General features: G+C 47.6%; 1 protein-coding gene across 1 annotated transcript; it reads left to right on the top strand.

Moving 5' to 3' along the window:
• The first annotated feature begins 101 nt into the window (after window positions 1–101).
• STUB1 (STIP1 homology and U-box containing protein 1) lies at window positions 102–18,974 on the top strand. Its single transcript, XM_066576727.1, has 7 exons — window positions 102–1,011; window positions 1,661–1,859; window positions 6,667–6,832; window positions 7,177–7,267; window positions 10,442–10,498; window positions 10,935–11,051; window positions 17,727–18,974. Exons 1-7 carry the CDS (start codon window positions 829–831, stop codon window positions 17,850–17,852), a joined length of 939 nt encoding a protein of 312 aa, XP_066432824.1. The 5' UTR covers window positions 102–828; the 3' UTR covers window positions 17,853–18,974.
• The last annotated feature ends 1,511 nt before the right edge of the window (window positions 18,975–20,485 follow it).

Here is a 20,485-nt window from a genome sequence, read left to right as displayed (position 1 = left end):
TTGCTCTACGACAAAACGGCCGCAGCCGTAGAAAGCAGCGGGACATGCCGCGGATATAAGCGACAGTACCACAAGACTTGCTCTGTCAGTTGTCTGTCGTGTCGGTGGTCGGGCCGGAAGTTCCGGTTGGAGGTTGCTGGTGTAGGTTGTGGAAGCTCCGGGGTTGTGCGGGACGGAGCCGTGTCAGTGCTGGGGGTCCTTACCGGGAGGAGTCCTGTAGGAAGGGAAGCCTGAATGTCCTGTCACTGAGGTCAGGAGGTCTTATCCCTGCTCTATGTGACAGGGGGCAGTATACTCTCCCTGTGCTGCTCTATACAGGGCCCGAGCCTCTAATACCCAGTGTGTATGGCCATCTGTAGGGTGCTCTGCTGTAGTACACAGAATGTATGGCCATCTGTAGGGTGCTCTCCTCCAATACGCAGTGTATAGAGTGATCTATAGGGTGCTCTCTCTAATAAACAGCGTATAGGGGCTTCTATAGGGTCCTCCCCTCTAATGCACAGCGTATAGGATGATCCCCAATGCTCAGTGTATATAGGCTCACTTTAGTACACCCGTGTTCCTGCCTGTAAAGGGTTAACCCCGCCTGCCCCTACATGGAGTATTATGAGTTGTAGCGCGGTCCGCGGCCGGTTGTAGGTGCCTTCATCTTTCTATCTGGGCCCCTGTTAGATGTGGCCCGGTAGTATTTGCGCAGTCCGGCGCTGAGCGGAGACGTTACCGGTAACGAAGACCCTCTCCAGATTTAGGGTTCCCATTTCAGGAGTGAAATTGGGGGTGACACCAAGCGTCCCGCGGTTTGGAGGGGTGACTAGTGGAGGCCCCGGAATGAAGGGGAAGGAAGAGAGTGGGAGCGGTGGAGGTCGCCCTTCTGGAGTCAGCAGCGGTCCGGGGGGCATTGGCGGTAGTCCGGAAAAAAGTGTTAGCGCCCAGGAGCTGAAGGAGCAGGGAAACAGGCTGTTCGTGGGGCGGAAATATCAAGAGGCGGTCTCCTGCTACAGCAAAGCCATCGTAAGTATCCGCACCCTGGAGGTGTCTGCTGCTTCACAGTGTACCTCTGTCTGGGACCGCCCACTTGTCTCACTTCACAATGTACCTCTGTCTGGGACCGCCCACTTGTCTCACTTCACAATGTACATCTGTCTGGGACCGCCCACTTGTCTCACTTCACTGCTAACACCATGACACCGCCCACTTGTCTCACTTCACAATGTACATCTGTCTGGGACCGCCCACTTGTCTCACTTCACAATGTACATCTGGGACCGCCCAATTGTCTCACTTTACAATGTACATCTGTCTGGGACCGCCCACTTGTCTCACTTCATAGTGTACCTCTGGCACCGCCCACTTGTCTCACTTCACTCTTGGCACCACGACACCAACCACTGTCACTTTACAATGTACATTTGTCTGGGACCGCCCACTTGTCTCTCTTCATAGTGTACCTCTGTCTGGGACCGCCCACTTGTCTCACTTCACTCATGACACCACCCACTGTCACTTCACAGTGTACCTCTGCCTGGGACCGCCCACTTGTCTCACTTCACTCCTGACACCATGACACCACCCACTGTCACATGCAGCCTTGTTGAACTCTTATCCTGTAACACTCTGTGCTGCTGTGACCATTCTGATCCCATCTCTCTTTCCCCACCAGACCCGGAACCCGTCCATCGCGGTGTACTACACCAACCGGGCCCTGTGCTACCTGAAGATGCAGCAGCTGGACAAGGCGCTGGCGGACTGTAAGCACGCCCTGGAACTGGACTGCCAGTCTGTGAAGGCACACTTCTTCCTGGGGCAATGCCAGATGGAAATGGAGAACTATGATGAAGCTATCGCCAATTTGCAGAGAGGTGAGCACCCCACTCCCCCTGTCGGCTGTCGCGGGCAGCCCCCCTCCCCCTGTCGGCTGTCGCGGGCAGCCCCCCTCCCCCTGTCGGCTGTCGCGGGCAGCCCCCCTCCCCCTGTCGGCTGTCGCGGGCAGCCCCCCTCCCCCTGTCGGCTGTCGCGGGCAGCCCCCCTGTCGGCTGTCGCGGGCAGCCCCCCTCCCCCTGTCGGCTGTCGCGGGCAGCCCCCCTCCCCCTGTCGGCTGTCGCGGGCAGCCCCCCTCCCCCTGCCGGCTGTCGCGGGCAGCCCCCATCTGCCGGCTGTCGCCATCACTTAGTTTGTAGGACAGGTTCCCTTTAGCTTACTTGAGGTCTGATTATCCGTCTCCGCTCTCTGGTGTCAGCCCAGTTGGTTTTCTAATCAGGCATTCTTATTCTAGGTCGTTATTACTGTCATTGTAAACTAAAGTAACTTTGCACATTTCTTAAAGGGGTTTTTCAGTAGTACCTAGTTCTTCCCTATCCACAGGGTAGGGGTACGGCTGCCCGGATCCTCACTGATCCTGAAGGTCTCCAGATGAGTGGAGTAGTGGCCGTGCGCGCTGCTGCTCACTTCATTGGGACGGCTGGGCTTTATGGTTCTATAGGGTATTGGTGATCTGTCCTCGGGATTGGTCATCGATATCCGATTGGTGTGGGTCTGCTGCTCTATCCCCCTGGTCAGCAGGTTGGCATGGCTATGAGGCACGGCGCTGTATACATTGTACCTGCTACAGCAGCTCGGCTCCCCTTGAACAGGATGGAGTTCCTCTAAGGACATGTGACGGGTGACATCATTGGCCTGAGAAAAGGACCCCTCGAAACCTGCACAGTGAAATTAAAGGGGGGTTCCTCCCGCAAATATAGGTTCTTCTAATATAATGAAAGCTACATTTTCCAGTATACTTTCTGTATCCCTTCCTCATGCTTGCTGTCAGTGAATGTACTCTCGTTGCTTGCTACCAGCGGATATAAGTCAGTCGTGCAGTGGACTCGCCTATCCCCATAGTGAGCCATACATCTGTGTGCCTACAACATGAGAGGATGGAGGTAAATGTTGAAGGTTCCATTCACTGACAAGAAGCGTGACGAAGTGATGTGGGGAGTATGTCGGGGACTTGTATCCCTGTAGGGTGCAGTACCAACGTCACTCTGAGGTATTGCGGCCGCTCTGCCGCCTGTATCCAGTTCCCAGGAACACGCTGGTGGGAGCCCGGGCGCCACGCACTACATGCTGGATCATTAATGCAGAGCCGACAGCCGGACTGCAAGGAGGTTCCTGGTTTTCCTTAACACGCCATGCTGGGAGTTGTAGTTCTGTGACAGCTGGACAGCCAGAGGTATTAGGGATTCCTCCCAGAATCCATCTTCTGTTTTTTAGCAGCTGGATATCTTTTGCTCTCTGTTATCAGCCATTGTAGGCCGAGCAAGCACTGATGTGTTTATGGAACTGACTGATGAATACAGGGTGGTGTTCCCTGTTATCAGCTGCCCCAAGATGGGAGACACTGACTGTATTCACATATCCTGTCTTTAAAGGCCCCTTTACACACAACGATTAACACTCAAAATTTGTTCAAACGAGCGATAATCGTTGCGTGTAAACGTGCGGCCATCATGCACGGTTTGTTCACTTGGTGTTTAGCGCTGAGTTTCAGCCGGCATAAAAATGGTCGTTAGAACGTTCGCTTGTCGTTTGGTTTAAATGACATTTGTTCAGTCCTTTGAATGACTTGAGGGGAGGGCACTGAGCACAATGACTTGTTTACTCATGCGGCAGTAGACTACAGCCTTTCTTCGCACTAATCAAAAACCTGCTGGCCAGAGATTCCTCGCATAAACACCCCCCCCCCCCCCCCCCCCACCTGAGCAAACAACATGTACAGCTGATGAGGATAATGGAGAGGATTTCAAAGGACAGTCGTTGCGTGTAAGGGGCCGTTGCTCCTTGTTTGGACGAACAAATGGACGACTTTTTTGCTTTCAGATGTTGAGCGTTTACACGTAAAGAATAGTTTGAAATCCTCATCATTTCCCTCGTTAGCCGGGTCGTTTATATGTAGACATTGTATATGTTGTTTGCTCAGGTGGCGCATGTTTATACGAGGAATCTCTGGCTGGGAGGTTTTTAATTAGGGCATTGTCTTCTGCAGCCGGAATCATCGTGCTTTGGCTGGGCAGACAATCGCCCCTCCTCAAAAGTCATCTGAAGGACTTAACAAACGAAATGTAAACCTAACGACAAGCGAACAAACTAATGACTATTTTTATGCCGGCTGAAACTCGGCAATAAACGACAAGTGAACGAGTAGTGCAGGAGGGCTTAGCATTTACACGTAACCACATTCGCTCGTTTGAACACATTGAACAAATCGTTGCGTGTAGATGGGCCTTTAGTTGCGTGGGGTTTGTATAGAGTGGGATTGGAAGGGATTCCCACTACATACAAGGGTTTTTCAGGTACCAGGTTTCCCTGAAAATAAGATACTGTCTTATATTAAATTTTTTTCCCCAAAAGAGGCGCAGTGTTTTATTTTCAGGGGAGGGGCGTATATTCACCTCGCAGCCGACGTCTGTCCCCCCCGTAATGATCTCCCAGGCGCTGCGGCAGGCTGCTCTGTAATCCTCCCCGCTGTTAGAGGATTCTCTCTCTGAGCCCGCACTTGATCATTCACATCCATTCAGTGAATGACATCACTAAATGGCTGTGATTGGTTTATCGAGCGCCGGCTCTGATTGGCTGGCACTCGATCCAATCAAAGCCCTCACTTGCTAAAGCTGGAGGGATTTCAAAGCCCTGTGTACCAGAGAGAGAATTCTCTGACAGCGGGGAGGATTACACAGCAGCCTGCCGCACCGCCTGGGAGATCATCGCAGGGGCACAGACGCCGTCTGCGCGGTGAGTATTGCGTCTTTGAGTTTGTTCCCACCTAGTGCAACTAGGGCTTATTTTCAGGGGACGGCTTAATTTTCCCGATAATAAGCCCTACTCTTGAAAATCAGGGTAGGGCTTATTATTGGGGAAACGCGGTAGTGTTGGCGGTGGTAGCGAGGTGTGTCGGGGCACGTTCGGACGTGCGGTCTGCTTCTGTGTGCCGTTAATCACAGCTCGGTGACTGTCGGACCCGTAAACCCTGTTATCTGTGACACGGCTACAGACGTGAGACGCATTTAACCTTCAGATCAATGACCTTTCCGAACACGTGGAGCGTCGTTTGTTGCTGCTGCAGCGGGATCTGGAGTTTTCTGCAGGGTGATGCATTTTCGTGCCCCTCGGTCGGCGCAGGAACCTTCTGCCCAGTCATCCCTCCCTATAAATAGCTGAGCGCAGACATCCTCTCGTACACGCAGCGTCGGGCCGCTCGCTCCTCCCTGTATCACTCCGTCTTCGGAGGTTCCGCATAGAATTCTCATTAAGCTACCGGTTTTTTTTGTTGTCCATGACATTTTTTTTTTTTCACTTCTTGTTTTTATTTATTTTTTTTTTGTTTAATTCGGGGGTAAAAAGTTAAAAAATAAATAAAATGGAAAAAAAAAAAAAGGATTAGTGTGTTTTTAAAAGTAAGGGTTTACGGGACTGGGTTCCACAATTTGTTTTGGATAGATATATAATTTGTGTAGTCTTGGATTACAGGCGGTCACATGATCACTGTTGCTCTTCCACTTGCTCAGCTCATTGAGTGCCATGTAGCCTGCAAGGAAAAAAAAAGGCAGAGGTGGTTAAGAACTACTTCTCCTCTGGGTCCTCATACATGGCTGGTGTCAGCTGGATTTAACAGCTAGCACCCGGCTGCAACAGCTGCGGTCAGTGTTTATGCCGGTCGCAGCTGTTAACCCTTCGAGCGGCACGTAAGTACCTCAGTCAGTATCCCGGACTGTGTCTCTCCCCAGCGATGATTCCGAGGGGCTGCCTGGGTGTGATTGTAGCCAAGGCCCTTCTGAAGGCCCCCAGGGCTGCCATGTGTTTCTGCTTATTAAGATGAGCCAGAATTGCGCAAGCGCTAATTTTAAATTTAAAAAATGATCAAAAATTCGTATGTACTCCAAAATGGTTCCGATAGAAACCGCGGGTCGTCCAGCACAACCCCATCGAGTAAAACATAATAAAACCAGATGGGGAAAAAATAAAAAAAAAAAGTATATGTTTTTTTTTCTTTTTTTAAAGCAGCACAGAAACTATAGAAATTTGGTAAAGTGAGCCACGAAATAAAGTTGTCATTTTTGCCGCAGTGCGTACGCTGTAGAAATAAGACGTCCCCTCAAAGATACCGAAATCCCCCCCCCCCCCTCCCCATTTTAATTTACTTAGAAAATGTTAAAAGTTTTTCTCTCCAGTATATGGAACAGCTAAATGGTATAACTGACCGTCCGACAGCTGCGCTGATGGAGGAATAGGAGTAATTTTTTGAAAGTGGTGGGAAAAAACAAAACCCAAAATGGGTATTGGGGCGGGGGGGGGGGGGGGGGAGTCATTAAGGGTTAAGTTTATTTTTCTTTTGTCAAAGAATTTAGAGCAAATAAGTTGCAACCTGGAAACAGTCAACAAGTAGACCGGCTGCTCCTAGTTTTGTACTTGATGAAAAATGGCCTCCAGGACTGGTTTTGTCTTTAATACATTACTAGGCATCACAGGGCTACAAGGAATAGCGATAATGAGATCTATGCCACCTTGCTGATGGTTTCCAGGTAGCACACAGTAAGAATGGGCATACAAATAGTGGCATTTATATCGCTAATGACAGGTGGAGCTTCAGTGGCATGCAGGGAGGATAAACCAGATCTCATGTCCCCGCAGCGTATAATCTGGCCAAAGAACAGAGACTGAACTTTGGGGACGACATCCCAAGCGCTCTGCGGATCGCCAAGAAGAAGCGGTGGAACAGTATAGAGGAGCGGAGGATCAACCAGGAGAACGAGCTGCACGCCTATCTCACCAAACTCATCCTGGCGGAGAAGGAGAGGTGAGGACCGGAGAGCCCGATGTGTAATGCTGAAGGGTGTTGGATCAGTCGGGAGTCTCTTTAGGGGCGTCATAGAAGGGGCCCCCTGCTGAGCAGCGCCCTCTACAGGACAGAGTGGAAAATACTACAGTACAGTTCTTGCTCATGTATTAAAGGGGTTGTCTGTGGCGGGAAAACTTCACCAATTAAAGGGTCTGTCATCTTTGTAGTTGTTAGGCACGGGTGGTCTCTCTGCTCTGGCTAGTAGAGGGGTCCCGATCCATCCCAGGGGTGTCAGTAGGGATCTTTAGCCTATAGACGCCTCCTCAGTGCGGCACAACATCTGGCCTGTTCACATTTCACAGGGAGCTAGAAGAGACAAAGAGGAAACATGAAGAGGAAAACATGGAGGAGAACCGGAGCCGCGCCCAGCTGTCCTGCGTGGCCACCAAGCATGTAAGTCCCTGCGCCGTCACACCGAGCCGCTGAGACACAAAACGAGCATTTTATATACTAGTCTTACAAAATATATATATTTGGAGTGGTCTAGGGCAAATGTATTAAAAAGGGCAAACCTCAAATAAATTTGGCGCATTTTGAACTGCCTGAAAGTCAAAAAATAAAATAGTTCTACAATTTTGCATTTTTTTCACGAAAGTCTTAGAAATTTGCAGACCTTTTTATTATTCAACCCCCCCAACAGTCACATTAACTCCTTAAGGCCCAGGCTGTTTTGTACCTTAAGGACCAGACACTTTTTAGGGATTTTACCCCTGTGGCGGTTTTACTGCCCTATTTTGTTTCCTTTAGCTATTAAAATTATTTTTACTGCGTTTTTGTTTCAGTGACTTATAGGGCGATTCTTTTAAATATCTTTTTCACTGACTTTTTTTCTGTTTTTTACTTTTATTGGGGGTAAAATGCTAAAAAAAAAAGATTTTTTTTTTTTAAACATTTATAGTTTTTTTTTTTAAATTTCACATATTTATGCTAAAATAAGGTACGGGAACAGGCTCCTCTATTTGTTTCGGACGTTTTGATATATAGTATGTATGGTTTTGGTTTACAGGGCGCATACAGCGACGGTTTTTTGTTGGCGTCTGCTTTGTGTTATTCTCTTTCTTATGTATGCATTGTTGTTTTATTCTGTTATTGTCTTACTGATGTGTGTAATTGTGTTTTTTTTTTTTTTTACTATGTCCCTCATGACATCATGTAAGACCTGTGGGGGACATTCACTTATTTATTTATTGACTCTTTCCCACTGTAGCTGGGGCATCCATAGGAGCCCCAGTTACAGCGAAAAACCACCCTTTACATTAGTCACTGGCAGAAATGGCCAGGGTCTAGCTCTGCTGTAGCAGGGAACCGTGGTGGCACATGTCCCCCCGGTTCCTGTAGTGAAAGCTACACTTTACTTTCTCATTGCGCACTGTGTACTCAGGGAAGGAAAAGGCAGGAAGGGTTAAATATCCCTGGTGCCTTCTCCTCAGGGTTATCAGCTGTCACTAACAGCTGATAACCAGTTCTGCCTCTGATTGATTGCAGAGGCAAGAGGCTTAAAGGGGTTGTCCCGCGGCAGCAAGTGGGGTTCAGCACTTCTGTATGGCCATATTAATGCACTTTGTAATATACATCGTGCATTAAATATGAGCCATACAGAAGTTATACACTTACCCCCTCCGGTGTTGGCGTCCCCGTCTCCATGGCGCCGACCAAAGCCTTCTTCTCCCTCGATTAGATGTGCTTGTGCAGTCTGCTCTTCTGTCCCGTTGAATGGGGCCGCTCTGGCGTGCTCGCGCCGCACAGGTCTTCTGCGCATGCGCAGAAGACCTCTGCGGCGCGAGCACGCCGGAGCTGGACAGAAGAGGGCAGACTGCGCAATCGAGGGAGAAGAAGGCTTTGGTCGGCGCCATGGAGACAGGGGGACGCCAACACCGGAGGGGGTAAGTGTATAACTTCTGTATGGCTCATATTTAATGCACGATGTATATTACAAAGTGCATTAATATGGCCATACAGAAGTGCTGAACCCCACTTGCTTTCGCGGGACAACCCCTTCAAAGCACAGCCATAATTTTACTATCCGTGGGGTTTTAAGTGACTTTTTGTGTTTTGCCACATTCCAAGATTACAGCCTTTTTACTTTGCCATTGACAGCTGTTTTTTTTCTATATACCATCTTGAGGTTTTATACAAATTTTTTATTCCTTTTTTAGGGGAGCATGATGACCAGAAAACGGGTATTTTGTCTTTTTTTTTTTTTTTAAGCGAAAATTACCCTGCCAGCTAAATGTAATATTTTTTAGTACGGGATGTTATGGGTTTCGTGCAGTTTTTCTTTATTCACTCTTTTTCCTATTTTTTAAAGCATTGTGCAAGGGCAGAAAATATTTTACTTTTTTTTTTTTTCCGTAAAAATGTTTGGATATTTTGTCCAGCAATGACTGTGGCATCTGAGGGGTTAAGCGGCATAGAGCAGTGATTAAATGAGCAAGTGCTCATCTTCTGACTTTGTCACACATTTTCATGCAAGAGAAGTATGTTCTCTGATTGATAAGGGGGTAATTCCATGCCGGCCCTCCCTTGGGGCTGGGGCAGGAGAATCTCTGATCTTTTGTCCTCCCCCCTCCTCACGCTCTTCCTGTGGGGTTCCTCGCTCCTCCTGTACAGGATGGAGACCTGGTTAGATGGCCTTGGGTTAAACATTAATAAGGGCTGACGTAATGACCTTGTGGTGTTCCTAGTGGAATGCTCAGCCGCACTATCTGTTTTAGACCGCCTGCACAGGTGCGGATATTTGCTGTGAAATCTGCGATCAGCGTCTGCACCGCGAATCCGCAGCAAATACCCTTCGCTGCTTCCTGCACACGAGAGGAAATCCATTGAGGTTTCCCCTCACGGAGGAAAAATGGCAACATGCTCCACTTTCATGCGGGTTCCACACGGACAGCTTCCATTAAAGTCAATAAAAGCCGTTCGACTCGCGGCCCGTCCACTATGGATATGGTGGACAGGTCGCGGAGTCCGTGTCATCACATAGTGCCAGTGCGGGGAGAAAACATTTTTGGGAAAAAACCAAACTGTACTGTACATGTATGAGGGCAAGGGACCGGGTCCATCTGAAAAGACGGTGACAGCAGGTACATGCAAACGCCGCTGCTGCCAGAGCCGGATTCCGCATGTTCAAACTGGCTCAGCCATGTGCAGGCGGCCTTGCTGTACTGCCAGCACGCTTAAAGGGACATCACAGCTACAGAATATCACACCTTCATTGTTCCCTGTTATCTGCCTTTCCAGACCAGGGAGAAGACTGACTGATGGCCCGTTTACACGGGCCTACAGTCGGGTAAGCGACTGCACAAGTGCTTTACATCACCGCTGTGGTCGCCAGCGCTCATGCGGAGCGCTTACACTGAAAGACTTTACCGCTGGATCGCGGGCTTCTCGCTCAGCGGCTCACCATCTATGTGCAGCACTGAGCGGGGAGTGTTTAACTGTGAAGCCTGCGATCCAGAAAGTCAACGATAACGACTTGTGAACGAGTTTTGGGCGATGATCATCCTGTATAAACGAGCCATTCGTGTCTTATGTCGCCTCCACATCTCTCACCTCTTTGTTTGTGCACAGGACAAATATTTGGCGGAAATGGACGAACTCTTCTCCCAAGTGGACGAGAAGCGGAAGGTGAGTGACCACAGCCGGGGAAAGCTGGGTGACCAATCCAGTGGGAGCTGTCATGGCGACTCCACTAGCTGGTATGCCTCTGCTTTACTTGCACTGATGTTGTTAATGGGGTTTTGCCATGTTGGGATTTATCCCCAAGCCACAGAATAGGGGATAACTTTCTGACTGCTGGGCTGCCCACCGTTCCCAAGAAAGGGGCTTTGGTACATCCTGAGGTCAGGGTAGCGGCAGCTGCTCCATTCATTTAATGGGACTGCCCGAAATATCTGACCGCTTGCACTTGGCTATCTCATAAAGAATGGAGCAGCAGCGAATATATGCGACCGCCACTACAGGACGAGCCTGACCCCCTTGGTCGGAATGTATGAGGGTCCCAGCAGGCAGTTACCCACTGTTACGTAGATGGGCAATAACTATCGTTTCCTTCCTCATGTAGAAGCGAGATATCCCGGATTACTTATGTGGGAAGATCAGCTTTGAGCTGATGAGGGAGCCGTGTATAACCCCCAGCGGCATCACCTACGACAGGAAGGACATCGAGGAGCACCTGCAGGTAATGGAGACAATGAGGGAAGTCAATCGTTCACCTGACACCACGATAAATCACAGATGGTAAAACATGGAATTCCCCTTTAAGGGGTAATGAAACGTCTAACCTGTCCCAGTGCCGTAGCGTATGTGGTGTGAAGGCTCGATAGAAGCTCTCTGGGTTCCGTAAACCGCTTGCTGATAACGGCTAAATGGGCGAAGTCCCCAGCTGAACGCTTCTGTCTGTTTTAGTGATCAGCAGGGGTCTCGGCACCAGCACCCCCATCAATTCAAACTTCCGAAAGGGCAAAAGTTTAGTTACACTTTTAAAAGGGGGTTCCTGTAAATAAAGATTAATGCGACCTTTTTAATTCTTGGTTTCTCCTCCCCACTTAAAGAAAAAAGGTTTATGTCTTGATACATTAAAAAGAACCCAGCTGTCTGAGGGCTTGTTATCTGCGGGTCAAGTTTTGTATTTTTCAATAGTACTATTTAATGTACTGAAAAACTTTTAAAAAGTTTTCTTTAAATGGAGTGTAATAGAAAACTGCAGTTTTGGAATCTTTGCAGGTGTGTTGCTCTAATAGTGCACACTGTGTGAAAAATGATATTCTGTGGGTCAGTATGATTACGACGATACCAAACTTGTATATAGTGTTTTTTTCTTTTTTCCTCTACCTTTTAAAAAAAAAAAAAGAAAAAAAACATTAATCTTTAAAAGAAAAAAAAAAGTGTGTGTGTTTGTATATATATTGTATTTTCCGTCGTATAAGACGACCCACTACTTTGGAGAAGATTTTCTGGGTTAAAAAGTCGTCTTATACGCCGGAAAATATGTTATATGTATGTACAATTTTTTTTTAATGTTATGCATGTATTTTCCAATGAGGGCTTGTTTTTTGCGGGATGACCAAAATGGTACCGATGGAAACCATAGGAGTACACACGACCTCTTGATCGCTTTTTATTACGTTTTGTCTTGGTGACAGGGTGACCCAAAAAGCGCAATTCTGCTGATGTTCACCAAGCGTGGTGATTGCGTTATTTTGACAGATCGGACTTTTATGGATGCTGCAATACCAAATACGTTTTGGGTTTTTTGGGTATTTTTTTTGTAGTGTTTTTAGATTTTTTTTTAAAATCAGGAATACAAGAAAAAAGGTGTGTCTTTTAATATTTATTTTTCACTTCTTTTTTTGCTTTGACTTTTCACTGCCGATAGGGGACTTGAACTTGTGATCATTGGATCACTCATGCCACATGCTGCAATACTTTAGGATTGCATCATATTACATCTCTGTTGCCATTCTATTAACACAGGCCCATCCGAACAGGCGGAAATATATGACAGCTCTGGCGACCTTCAGACAGCCCGTCGGCACCTTGCAATATCATTGTGATGGGTCTTTCGGGACCCTCAAACTCTCATAGGGGCAATTAAATGTTGTCGACAGAATTGACAGCAGCATTTAACGGGTAGCAGCAGTTGGTAATAGCAAGGCTTACTGCTATTGACAGCAGGGGTCAGCTGTCAGAAACGGCCAGCATCCACCCTGCATGTAGCAAGATCGGTTTCGGATTTCACTCCATACAAACCCTGACACTGGAGGGCGTGCATGTACCTCCAAAACCTTGAATGGGTTAATCCTTTAACTACCAGCCTTTTTGGGGATTTTTCTTTTCCTCTCCGTGCTCTAAAAGCCATAACTTGATTTCTTTTAATCGACATGGCTGGATGAGGGCTCGTCTAATCGCAGGAAGAGTTGAATTTTTTGATGCACCATATAAAGTGCTAAAAAATTAGAGTAAGGGCTCATGTCCACGGGCAAAATGTGATTTAAAATCCGCAGCGGATCTCCCGCGCGCGGATCCGCACCCCATAGGGATGCATTGACCACCCGCGGGTAGATAAATACCCGCGGATCGTCAATAAAAGGCATTTAAAAAAAAATGGAGCATGAAAAAATCTGGACCATGCTCCATTTTCATGCGGGTCTCCCGCGGGGACGGCTCCCGCGGGCTTCTATTGAAGCCTATGGAAGCCGTCCGGATCCGCGGGAGACCTAAAATAGGAATTAAAAGCATTTACTCACCCGCAGCGGGCCGCGAAGCTCTGCTCTTCCTCACGGCTGCATCTCCCTTGCTTCGGCTCGGCGGATGTGCCCGGCGCATGCGCGCGGCACGTCGACGACGTGCCGGCGATGTGCCGCCGGCGTCAGGAATTCATCCGCCGGCCGAAAATGAAGATCCGGCCGTGAGGAAGAGCAGAGCTTCGCCGTCCGCTACGGAAAGGTAAATGCTTTTAAATTGCTATTTTCGGCGCTCATGTCCGCGGGGCAGGAGGGACCCGCTGCAGATTCTACATGTAGAATCTGCAGCGGATCTGATTTTCCCCGTGGACATGAGGCCTAAGGTGTAATGAAGAAACAACTCACAAATAAGTCCTTTTTTAAGGAGGACGGGGGGAGGGGTTGCTTTTGGATAAAAATGACAATACAATGTTCTTTTATTGCTTCCATTTTCAGGTACACATGATTTTTTTGAACACTTTTGAATAAAAAAAATATATATTGGGAGACTGTGAGATAAATGGTGTGATATTACAGGCTTTTACATATATGGCAATTACCTTTTGGTTTATTTTAATTGTTTTTTTAAAAAAAAGGCATTTTTTACTATTATATCCCAATATTTTTTTTTTTTTTTAAATTTCACAGAAATATTACCGTATATACTCGAGTATTAGCCGACCCGAGTATAAGCCGAGTCAATAAGTTTTGCCACAAAAAACTGGTAAAGCTTATTGACTCGAGTATAAGCCGAGCTATACTCAAGTATATACTAGGTAAAGAAAAAACGCAATACTCTCCTCCCAGCCGGCGTCTGTATCCCCGGCGGTGCGGCAAGCTGCTTGAGAATTCTCCCCACTGTCATCTCCCTGCTCGGCTTTGAATTCCCCCGTGGTCAGTGCTGTGTAAGTAAGTGCTGTGATTGGATGGAGCGCCAGCCAATCACAGCTGGCGCTCGATAAACCAATCACAGCCATTCAGTGATGTCATTCACTGAATAGCTGTGAATGATCGAGTGCCGGCTGTGATTGGCTGGTCTCCCATCCAATCACAGCACAAACTTACACAGCACTTTCACGTTCACATACTAAAGGGAGGATATCGCTATTTTTTTGTTTTCTAATTAAAAACGAGATAGTGAAAACATTTTCCATTTCGTTTTTAATTTTATGTAGAATTTTGTATTCTGTTGTCTATGCAGGACTATGGAGGCGGCCATCTTTCTTGTGCTATGTTTAACAGTATTTAGAAGATCTGCTTTACGGCTGCTTCATGGGCCATTCACACAATGGACAGATGGTGACCCGTGGACTTGTACCATTACAGCCTGCCTGTCAGATCACAGTATTAAAGGGGTTGTCCCGCGATAGCAAGTGGTGTTAAAGGGGTTGTCCCGCGCCGAAACGTTTTTTGTTTTTTTTCAACAGCCCCCCCGTTCGGCGCGAGACAAACCCGATGCAGGGACTTTAACAAAAAACCGCACAGCGCTTACCTGAATCCCCCCGCTCCGGTGACTTCTTACTTACCTGGTGAAGATGGCCGCCGGGATCTTCTCCCTCGGTCGACCGCAGGGCTTCTGTGCGGTCCATTGCCGATTCCAGCCTCCTGATTGGCTGGAATCGGCACGTGACGGGGCGGAGCTACACGGAGCCGCTCGTCGGCACGAGCGGCCCCATTGAGAAAAGAAGAAGACCCGGACTGCGCAAGCGCGTCTAATCCGGCGATTAGACGCTGAAAATTAGACGGCACCATGGAGACGGGGACGCCAGCAACGGAACAGGTAAGTGAAAAACTTCTGATAACTTCTGTATGGCTCATAATTAATGCACAATGTACATTACAAAGTGCATTAATATGGCCATACAGAAGTGTATAACCCCACTTGCTGCCGCGGGACAACCCCTTTAAGCACTTCTGTATGGCCATATTAATTCACTTTGTAATATACATCGTGCATTAAATATTGGCCATACAGAAGTTATACACTTACCCCCTCCGGTGCTGGCGTCCCCGTCTCCATGGCGCCGTCCAAAGCCGCCTTCTCCCTGGATTAGACGCGCTTGCGCTGATAGGGCCACTCCGGCGTGCTCGTGCCGCACAGGTCTTCTGCGCATGCCCAGAAGACCTCTGCGGCGCGAGCACGCCGGAGCCGGACAGAAAAGGGCAGACTGCACAAGCGCGTCTAATCCAGGCAGAAGAAGACTTTGGTCGGCGCCATGGAGATGGGGACGCCAGCACCGGTGGGGGTAAGTATATAACTTCTGTATGGCCAATATGATTTAAGGCTGTAGAGCTCCGATGTTGGAAGACGTCCGTCAGGGTTCTCTTACTGTATATTGCCAGTCTCTCTGCTGTCGAAGCCTATCTAATGTGTCACCTCATGCAGTACTGGCTTTAGCCAGCAGATAGCGCCGTTGTATAACAGCAGAAAAAAGAGTAAGCCCTTTAGGAAAACCAGGATACAAATTGGAATAGAAGGGGTTAAGTACTACTATGGTCTTACACTATACTGTATGAGCGGTCAAACAAGTTCAAATGGGGGATTTTTTTAAAAAAAGTTTAAAAATTGTATTAATTATTAGAAAAACCTAAAAGGTAATAAAAGTTTATCACCCCCTTTCACATTTTTTTAATTTAAAAAAAAAAACCAAAAAACTGCCGCATCCATAAGTGTCCGGTCTATGAAAGTAACGCATTAATAATCCCAAATGGTGAATGTCATTAAAAAAATATAAACAATACCAGAATTGCGCTATTTTGGTCACCCTGTCTCTTAAGAAAAAAATGTAATAACAAGCGATCAAAAAGTCTTATACATTCCAAAAAGGTACCAATAGAAACTGCAGGACGTCGTACGAAAAAAACGAGTCCTCGCACAACCGAGTCAGCGGAGAAATAAATAGACTATTGTGGGCGAAAATGTAGAAAAGTAGTGCAGCAAAAAAACCTATAAACTTGTTATTGTAATCGTACTGACCCATAGAATGAAGTTATATAATTTTTGCCACAATTCATAAAGCAAGACCCCCCCCCCCCCCCTCTTTCAAAGATGGCGGCATTGCATATTTTTTCATTTCACTTCATTAGAAACGTTTGAGTTTTTCTCTATACAGTATTATATGGCACCATTGAACCACACAATGTGTCCTGTGGAAAACAAGTCCTCAGACCGCTACGGTAAGTGGGAGGAAAAAAGAAAAAAAGTCTGCGTCATTAAAGGGTTAAAGCATATGTCAGAGTAAGGCCTCGGTCACACGACCGGTTTTTGGTCCGATCTGCAGACCAAATGCATCCCAATGGGATCGGTCACATGTCCGCTTTTTATGCGGATGTGCGATCAATTATAGGACACAACGATTCGCAGAACGTGCCTATCTGTGTTCTGCGCATCGCTGTGTCCTATATATGCGTTCAATGGTGCCGGCGGCAGCAGCGCCGGCCCCATTGAGAACATATACTAAAGATCATTCTCCTCTGCCACAGCTGTAACAACTGTGGCAGAGATGAACGATGTTCGCCCATTGAATTCAATGGAGTCGGCAATACAGCCGGCTCCATTGAAAGCAATGGGCTGCCGGCGAGCGCGGCATGAATTTTCAGGAAGGGCTTAAATATATAACCCCTTCCCTGAAAATCATCCTAAAGTGTGTAAAAATTAAAAAAAAAATGTATACTCACCTTTTCCCTGCAGCCGGAGTCCGGCTGGCAGTTCTCCTGAACTGCTCTGTGTAGTATTCAGCAGCCGGGGATTTAAGATCCCCGCCTGCTGGATGGGCTGCCTCTGATTGGTCACAGCCCTCACCAATCAGAGGCAGCTCTCACCCATTCAGGAATTTATGAATGGGTGAGTGAGTTCTGCCTCTGATTGGCTGAGCGCAGGGAGCAATCAGAGGCAGCTCTCAGCTATTGAATGACAGCTGAGAGCTGCCTCTGATTGGTCCCTGCGCTGAGCCAATCAGAGGCAACATTCACTCGTCCATTCATGAATGGGTGAGTGAGAGCTGCCTCTGGTTGGTGAGGGTTGTGACCAATCAGAGGCAGCTCATTCAGCAGGCGGGGATTTACACAGAGTAGTACAGGAGAACTGCCGGCCGGCCGCGGCTGAACTCCGGCTGCAGGGAAAAGGTGAGTGTACATTTTTTAAATTATTTTTACACATTTTAGGATGATTTTCAGGGAAGGGCTTATATTTTTAAGCCCTTCCCGAAAATTCATCCCGCGCTCGCCGGCAGCCCATTGCTTTCAGTGGAACCTGCTGTATTGCCGGCTCCATTGAATTCAATGGGCGAACATCGTTCTCCTCTGCCACAGCTGTGGCAGAGGATAGCGGGCAGTGTGGGGCGGTTTCACTGAAAACGCTGCTAGGTGCAGCTTTTTCAGCGAATCGTCGGCCCCAGTACCGGGATTTGTGGATGCGCATCCGTTATGCGATCCGCAAATCGCGGGAAAAACCGGCCGTGTGACCAAGGCCTAAGACCTATTTCGCCATAATGCAGGCGCCTGTCTGGGCTTTCTGATGCCTGTCACTCCGCACAGCACGGACCTGGGGTACGGGTTCCCTTTAGTAAAACTGTTATAAAGTTTGCAGAACTTTTTGATGAGGCTTTATTAATAGAAGTCTTTTCTTGCAGCGAGTCGGCCACTTTGATCCAGTGACCCGGAGCCCGTTGACCCAAGATCAGCTGATCCCCAACCTAGCCATGAAAGAGGTCATCGACGCCTTCATATCCGAGAACGGTTGGGTGGAGGACTATTAGCGTAACGCTCCCGGCCCCAGCACTTTTTTTTTTCCCTTTTTGGTGGCGGATCGCAGCGGTCGAGGAGTGACGTAACGTGCCTGTTTTGCCTTCATGCCTTACTCGTCTTGCTCACCTCCATTGCTGTCCACCACGTCAGAGCCTTTCCCCATCTCTAGAAGCGCCCTAGATCAGATGTCCTCTCCAGCACCGCTTTCATCGCATCTCTCTCCTCGTTGCCGGTCGCTTTACGCAAACACTAATAGTCCGATCTTCATACAGCACAAGAGATGAGCAGCAGATCAAACTGTATGTGAAGAGCCGTGCAGCCATATAGCATGAATTGTGCCAGAACGTGCGGAGCATGAGGACTACACCACTGTCGCCCCCTACAGGAGCGCCAACATGGCCGCTCGATACTCAGCGTGTTTTCTCTTCTACCTTCTGTGCAGTGTTATGCTTTTTCAGTAAAGTTTCTCAGAGGCTTCGTAGTGCAACTCCAGCGCCTGGAGGAAAACCATCACCAGTAGATGGCGCCATAATCATTAATGATTTACCTTTTGCTGCTTTATACTACGGAATTGCGCATATAAAGGAGCGATCCCTGAAGCTGAATATCCCGTGTGATGAACTTGCATTTCGTTCATTGACTCCTTACCTATTCTAATTTGTGCTGTGAGCCGCATGACTTGTGTGCCACTAACATATAGCTACAACTCCCATCGTGTTCTGCCAAGTATGCTGGGAGATGTAGTTCCACAACAGGTTCTACACAGATAACCATATTATCACAGGCCGTAATTAACTAACCTGACGGAAAACGGAGCACTGACAACTATAGACAATGTCCCCGTCCCCCACTGTAACTGTTGACCCCCCCCCCCCCTGTCTAACCTCCATCTACACCAAATATATATATATATTACTGGCGATCAGGATGGACGTCCCGGCCCGTTGGACTTACTTTGAACTTTAGCTTCTCTCTTGTACATAGATGATGTAAATACATTCTAGTGTCTCGTGTCTATGCGGCTGCAGGACTCCACCTTTACGATCGGTCGTGATCCGGACACGGAGGGGGGTGGGATAGTGTCTGCTTTTCCTGTGAATGCACAGTGCAAATATTAAAGAGGTTATGCGGTTGCTTTGTGACTGGACTGTTGATTTTTTTTTTTTAGGGGGAGATGTCTCTGACCACCGCGCAAGAAAAAAAAGAGTGAGTTGTCCTCAAGGGTGACAACTAATGTTGGGAAGTTATCCCCCTGTCCGGGTGCAGTCATTGGGACCTGATTTGTACAGGTTCTGATAACATCCAATCACACTGCTGCTCAAGAAACTTTGCATTCTACAAACTTTTGTGGAATGTCAACATTCAGCGTGAGATCAGAGGAGAGTTTAGTGTGTAAAACACTTTATCCCCTTCTATTGGTAAAGGTAAAGTCCCCTGGTGCGAGTCATGACAGACTCCTCGGGTGATGTTTTTGCAGGGTGGTTTGCCATTGCCTTCCCCAATCTTTAACCCCCCACCAAGCTGGGTTCTCATTTTACCGACCTCGGAAGGATAGAAGGCTGAGCCAACCTTGAGCCAGCTACCTGAACCTTGTGAGGATTGGACCCACAACCTTCAGGTCATGAGCAAGAGGCTAGGATTGCATTCTGCTGCCTTACCATTCTGCACCACACGGGGGCCCCTTCTATTACAATCAGCTATCCTAGTCAGTTGGTATAGGTGATTATATAGCGTAGCATTCATTCTTAATAATTTAGAAATAAATGCCACTTCTAATGGTGTGGTCGAACGCAGTTGATCTTCATGGGAACACACCGTTTGGTGCGAATTTTGACCTTAATCTGCAGCTGATGTCACCCTTGCATTTGAAAGGGTGAAACTATTGTACATCTGTGTCAAAATCTGCACAATGTGGAATTTTATGTGGATTTTCTGCAATGGAAAGTCCATACCCATTCCGCACCCTTACCTGAATGTATTACATCCATTTAATCTAAAAGGGTTGCACTGGTAATGGAGACACCCCTTTTCAATAGGACCCCTGTGTGAAAATAATTAACACCGTGCTGCAGCTCTTTGCGGTCCCGGCGGTGGTAATGACAGATGACGTCACAGGAAATCACATGACCACTGCAGCCAAAGAGAGTCTGCAGCGTCACGTTCTCCAATGCCTGGCATCCTGGCGCTCAGTAGGAGGAGAATGGGTGGTGGCTACGCAGCCTCTCATGGGCTGCAGCAAGTCGCCTGACTTCCTGTGACATCTGTTACAGGAATCTCTGGGCCCGCAGCGAGCGCCAGTGCTAGATCCCAGCATCCGTGGAAGGGTGAGTAACTCTGTCTATCATTTTGCGTCACCGGATCCTATTGATAAAGGGTTGTCCAGCAACCAGACCGCCCCTTTAATTAAATTTTTTTAATGTATATTAAATTAGTCTCCTAAATTGCTTGGAAATGTGAGATATTTTTCAAATGTGCTTCCAAAATAAACAAGTTGAAATATATATATATCTGGTAAGAAATTAGCACATTTGACATACTGATTTTTAAAAAAACTGACCAAAAAAAACCCTCAATTTTTGTGTTTTCTTTTATATACACAATTCGTATCGATCTACTTTTACCAATTAGATAAAGTACAATATGT

Source organism: Eleutherodactylus coqui, chromosome 8 (assembly GCF_035609145.1).
Source record: "Eleutherodactylus coqui strain aEleCoq1 chromosome 8, aEleCoq1.hap1, whole genome shotgun sequence".
Lineage (NCBI taxonomy): Eukaryota > Metazoa > Chordata > Amphibia > Anura > Eleutherodactylidae > Eleutherodactylus > Eleutherodactylus coqui.
The sequence above is the reverse complement of the archived record's forward strand: the minus strand, read 5'-3'. Positions and strand labels throughout refer to the sequence as shown.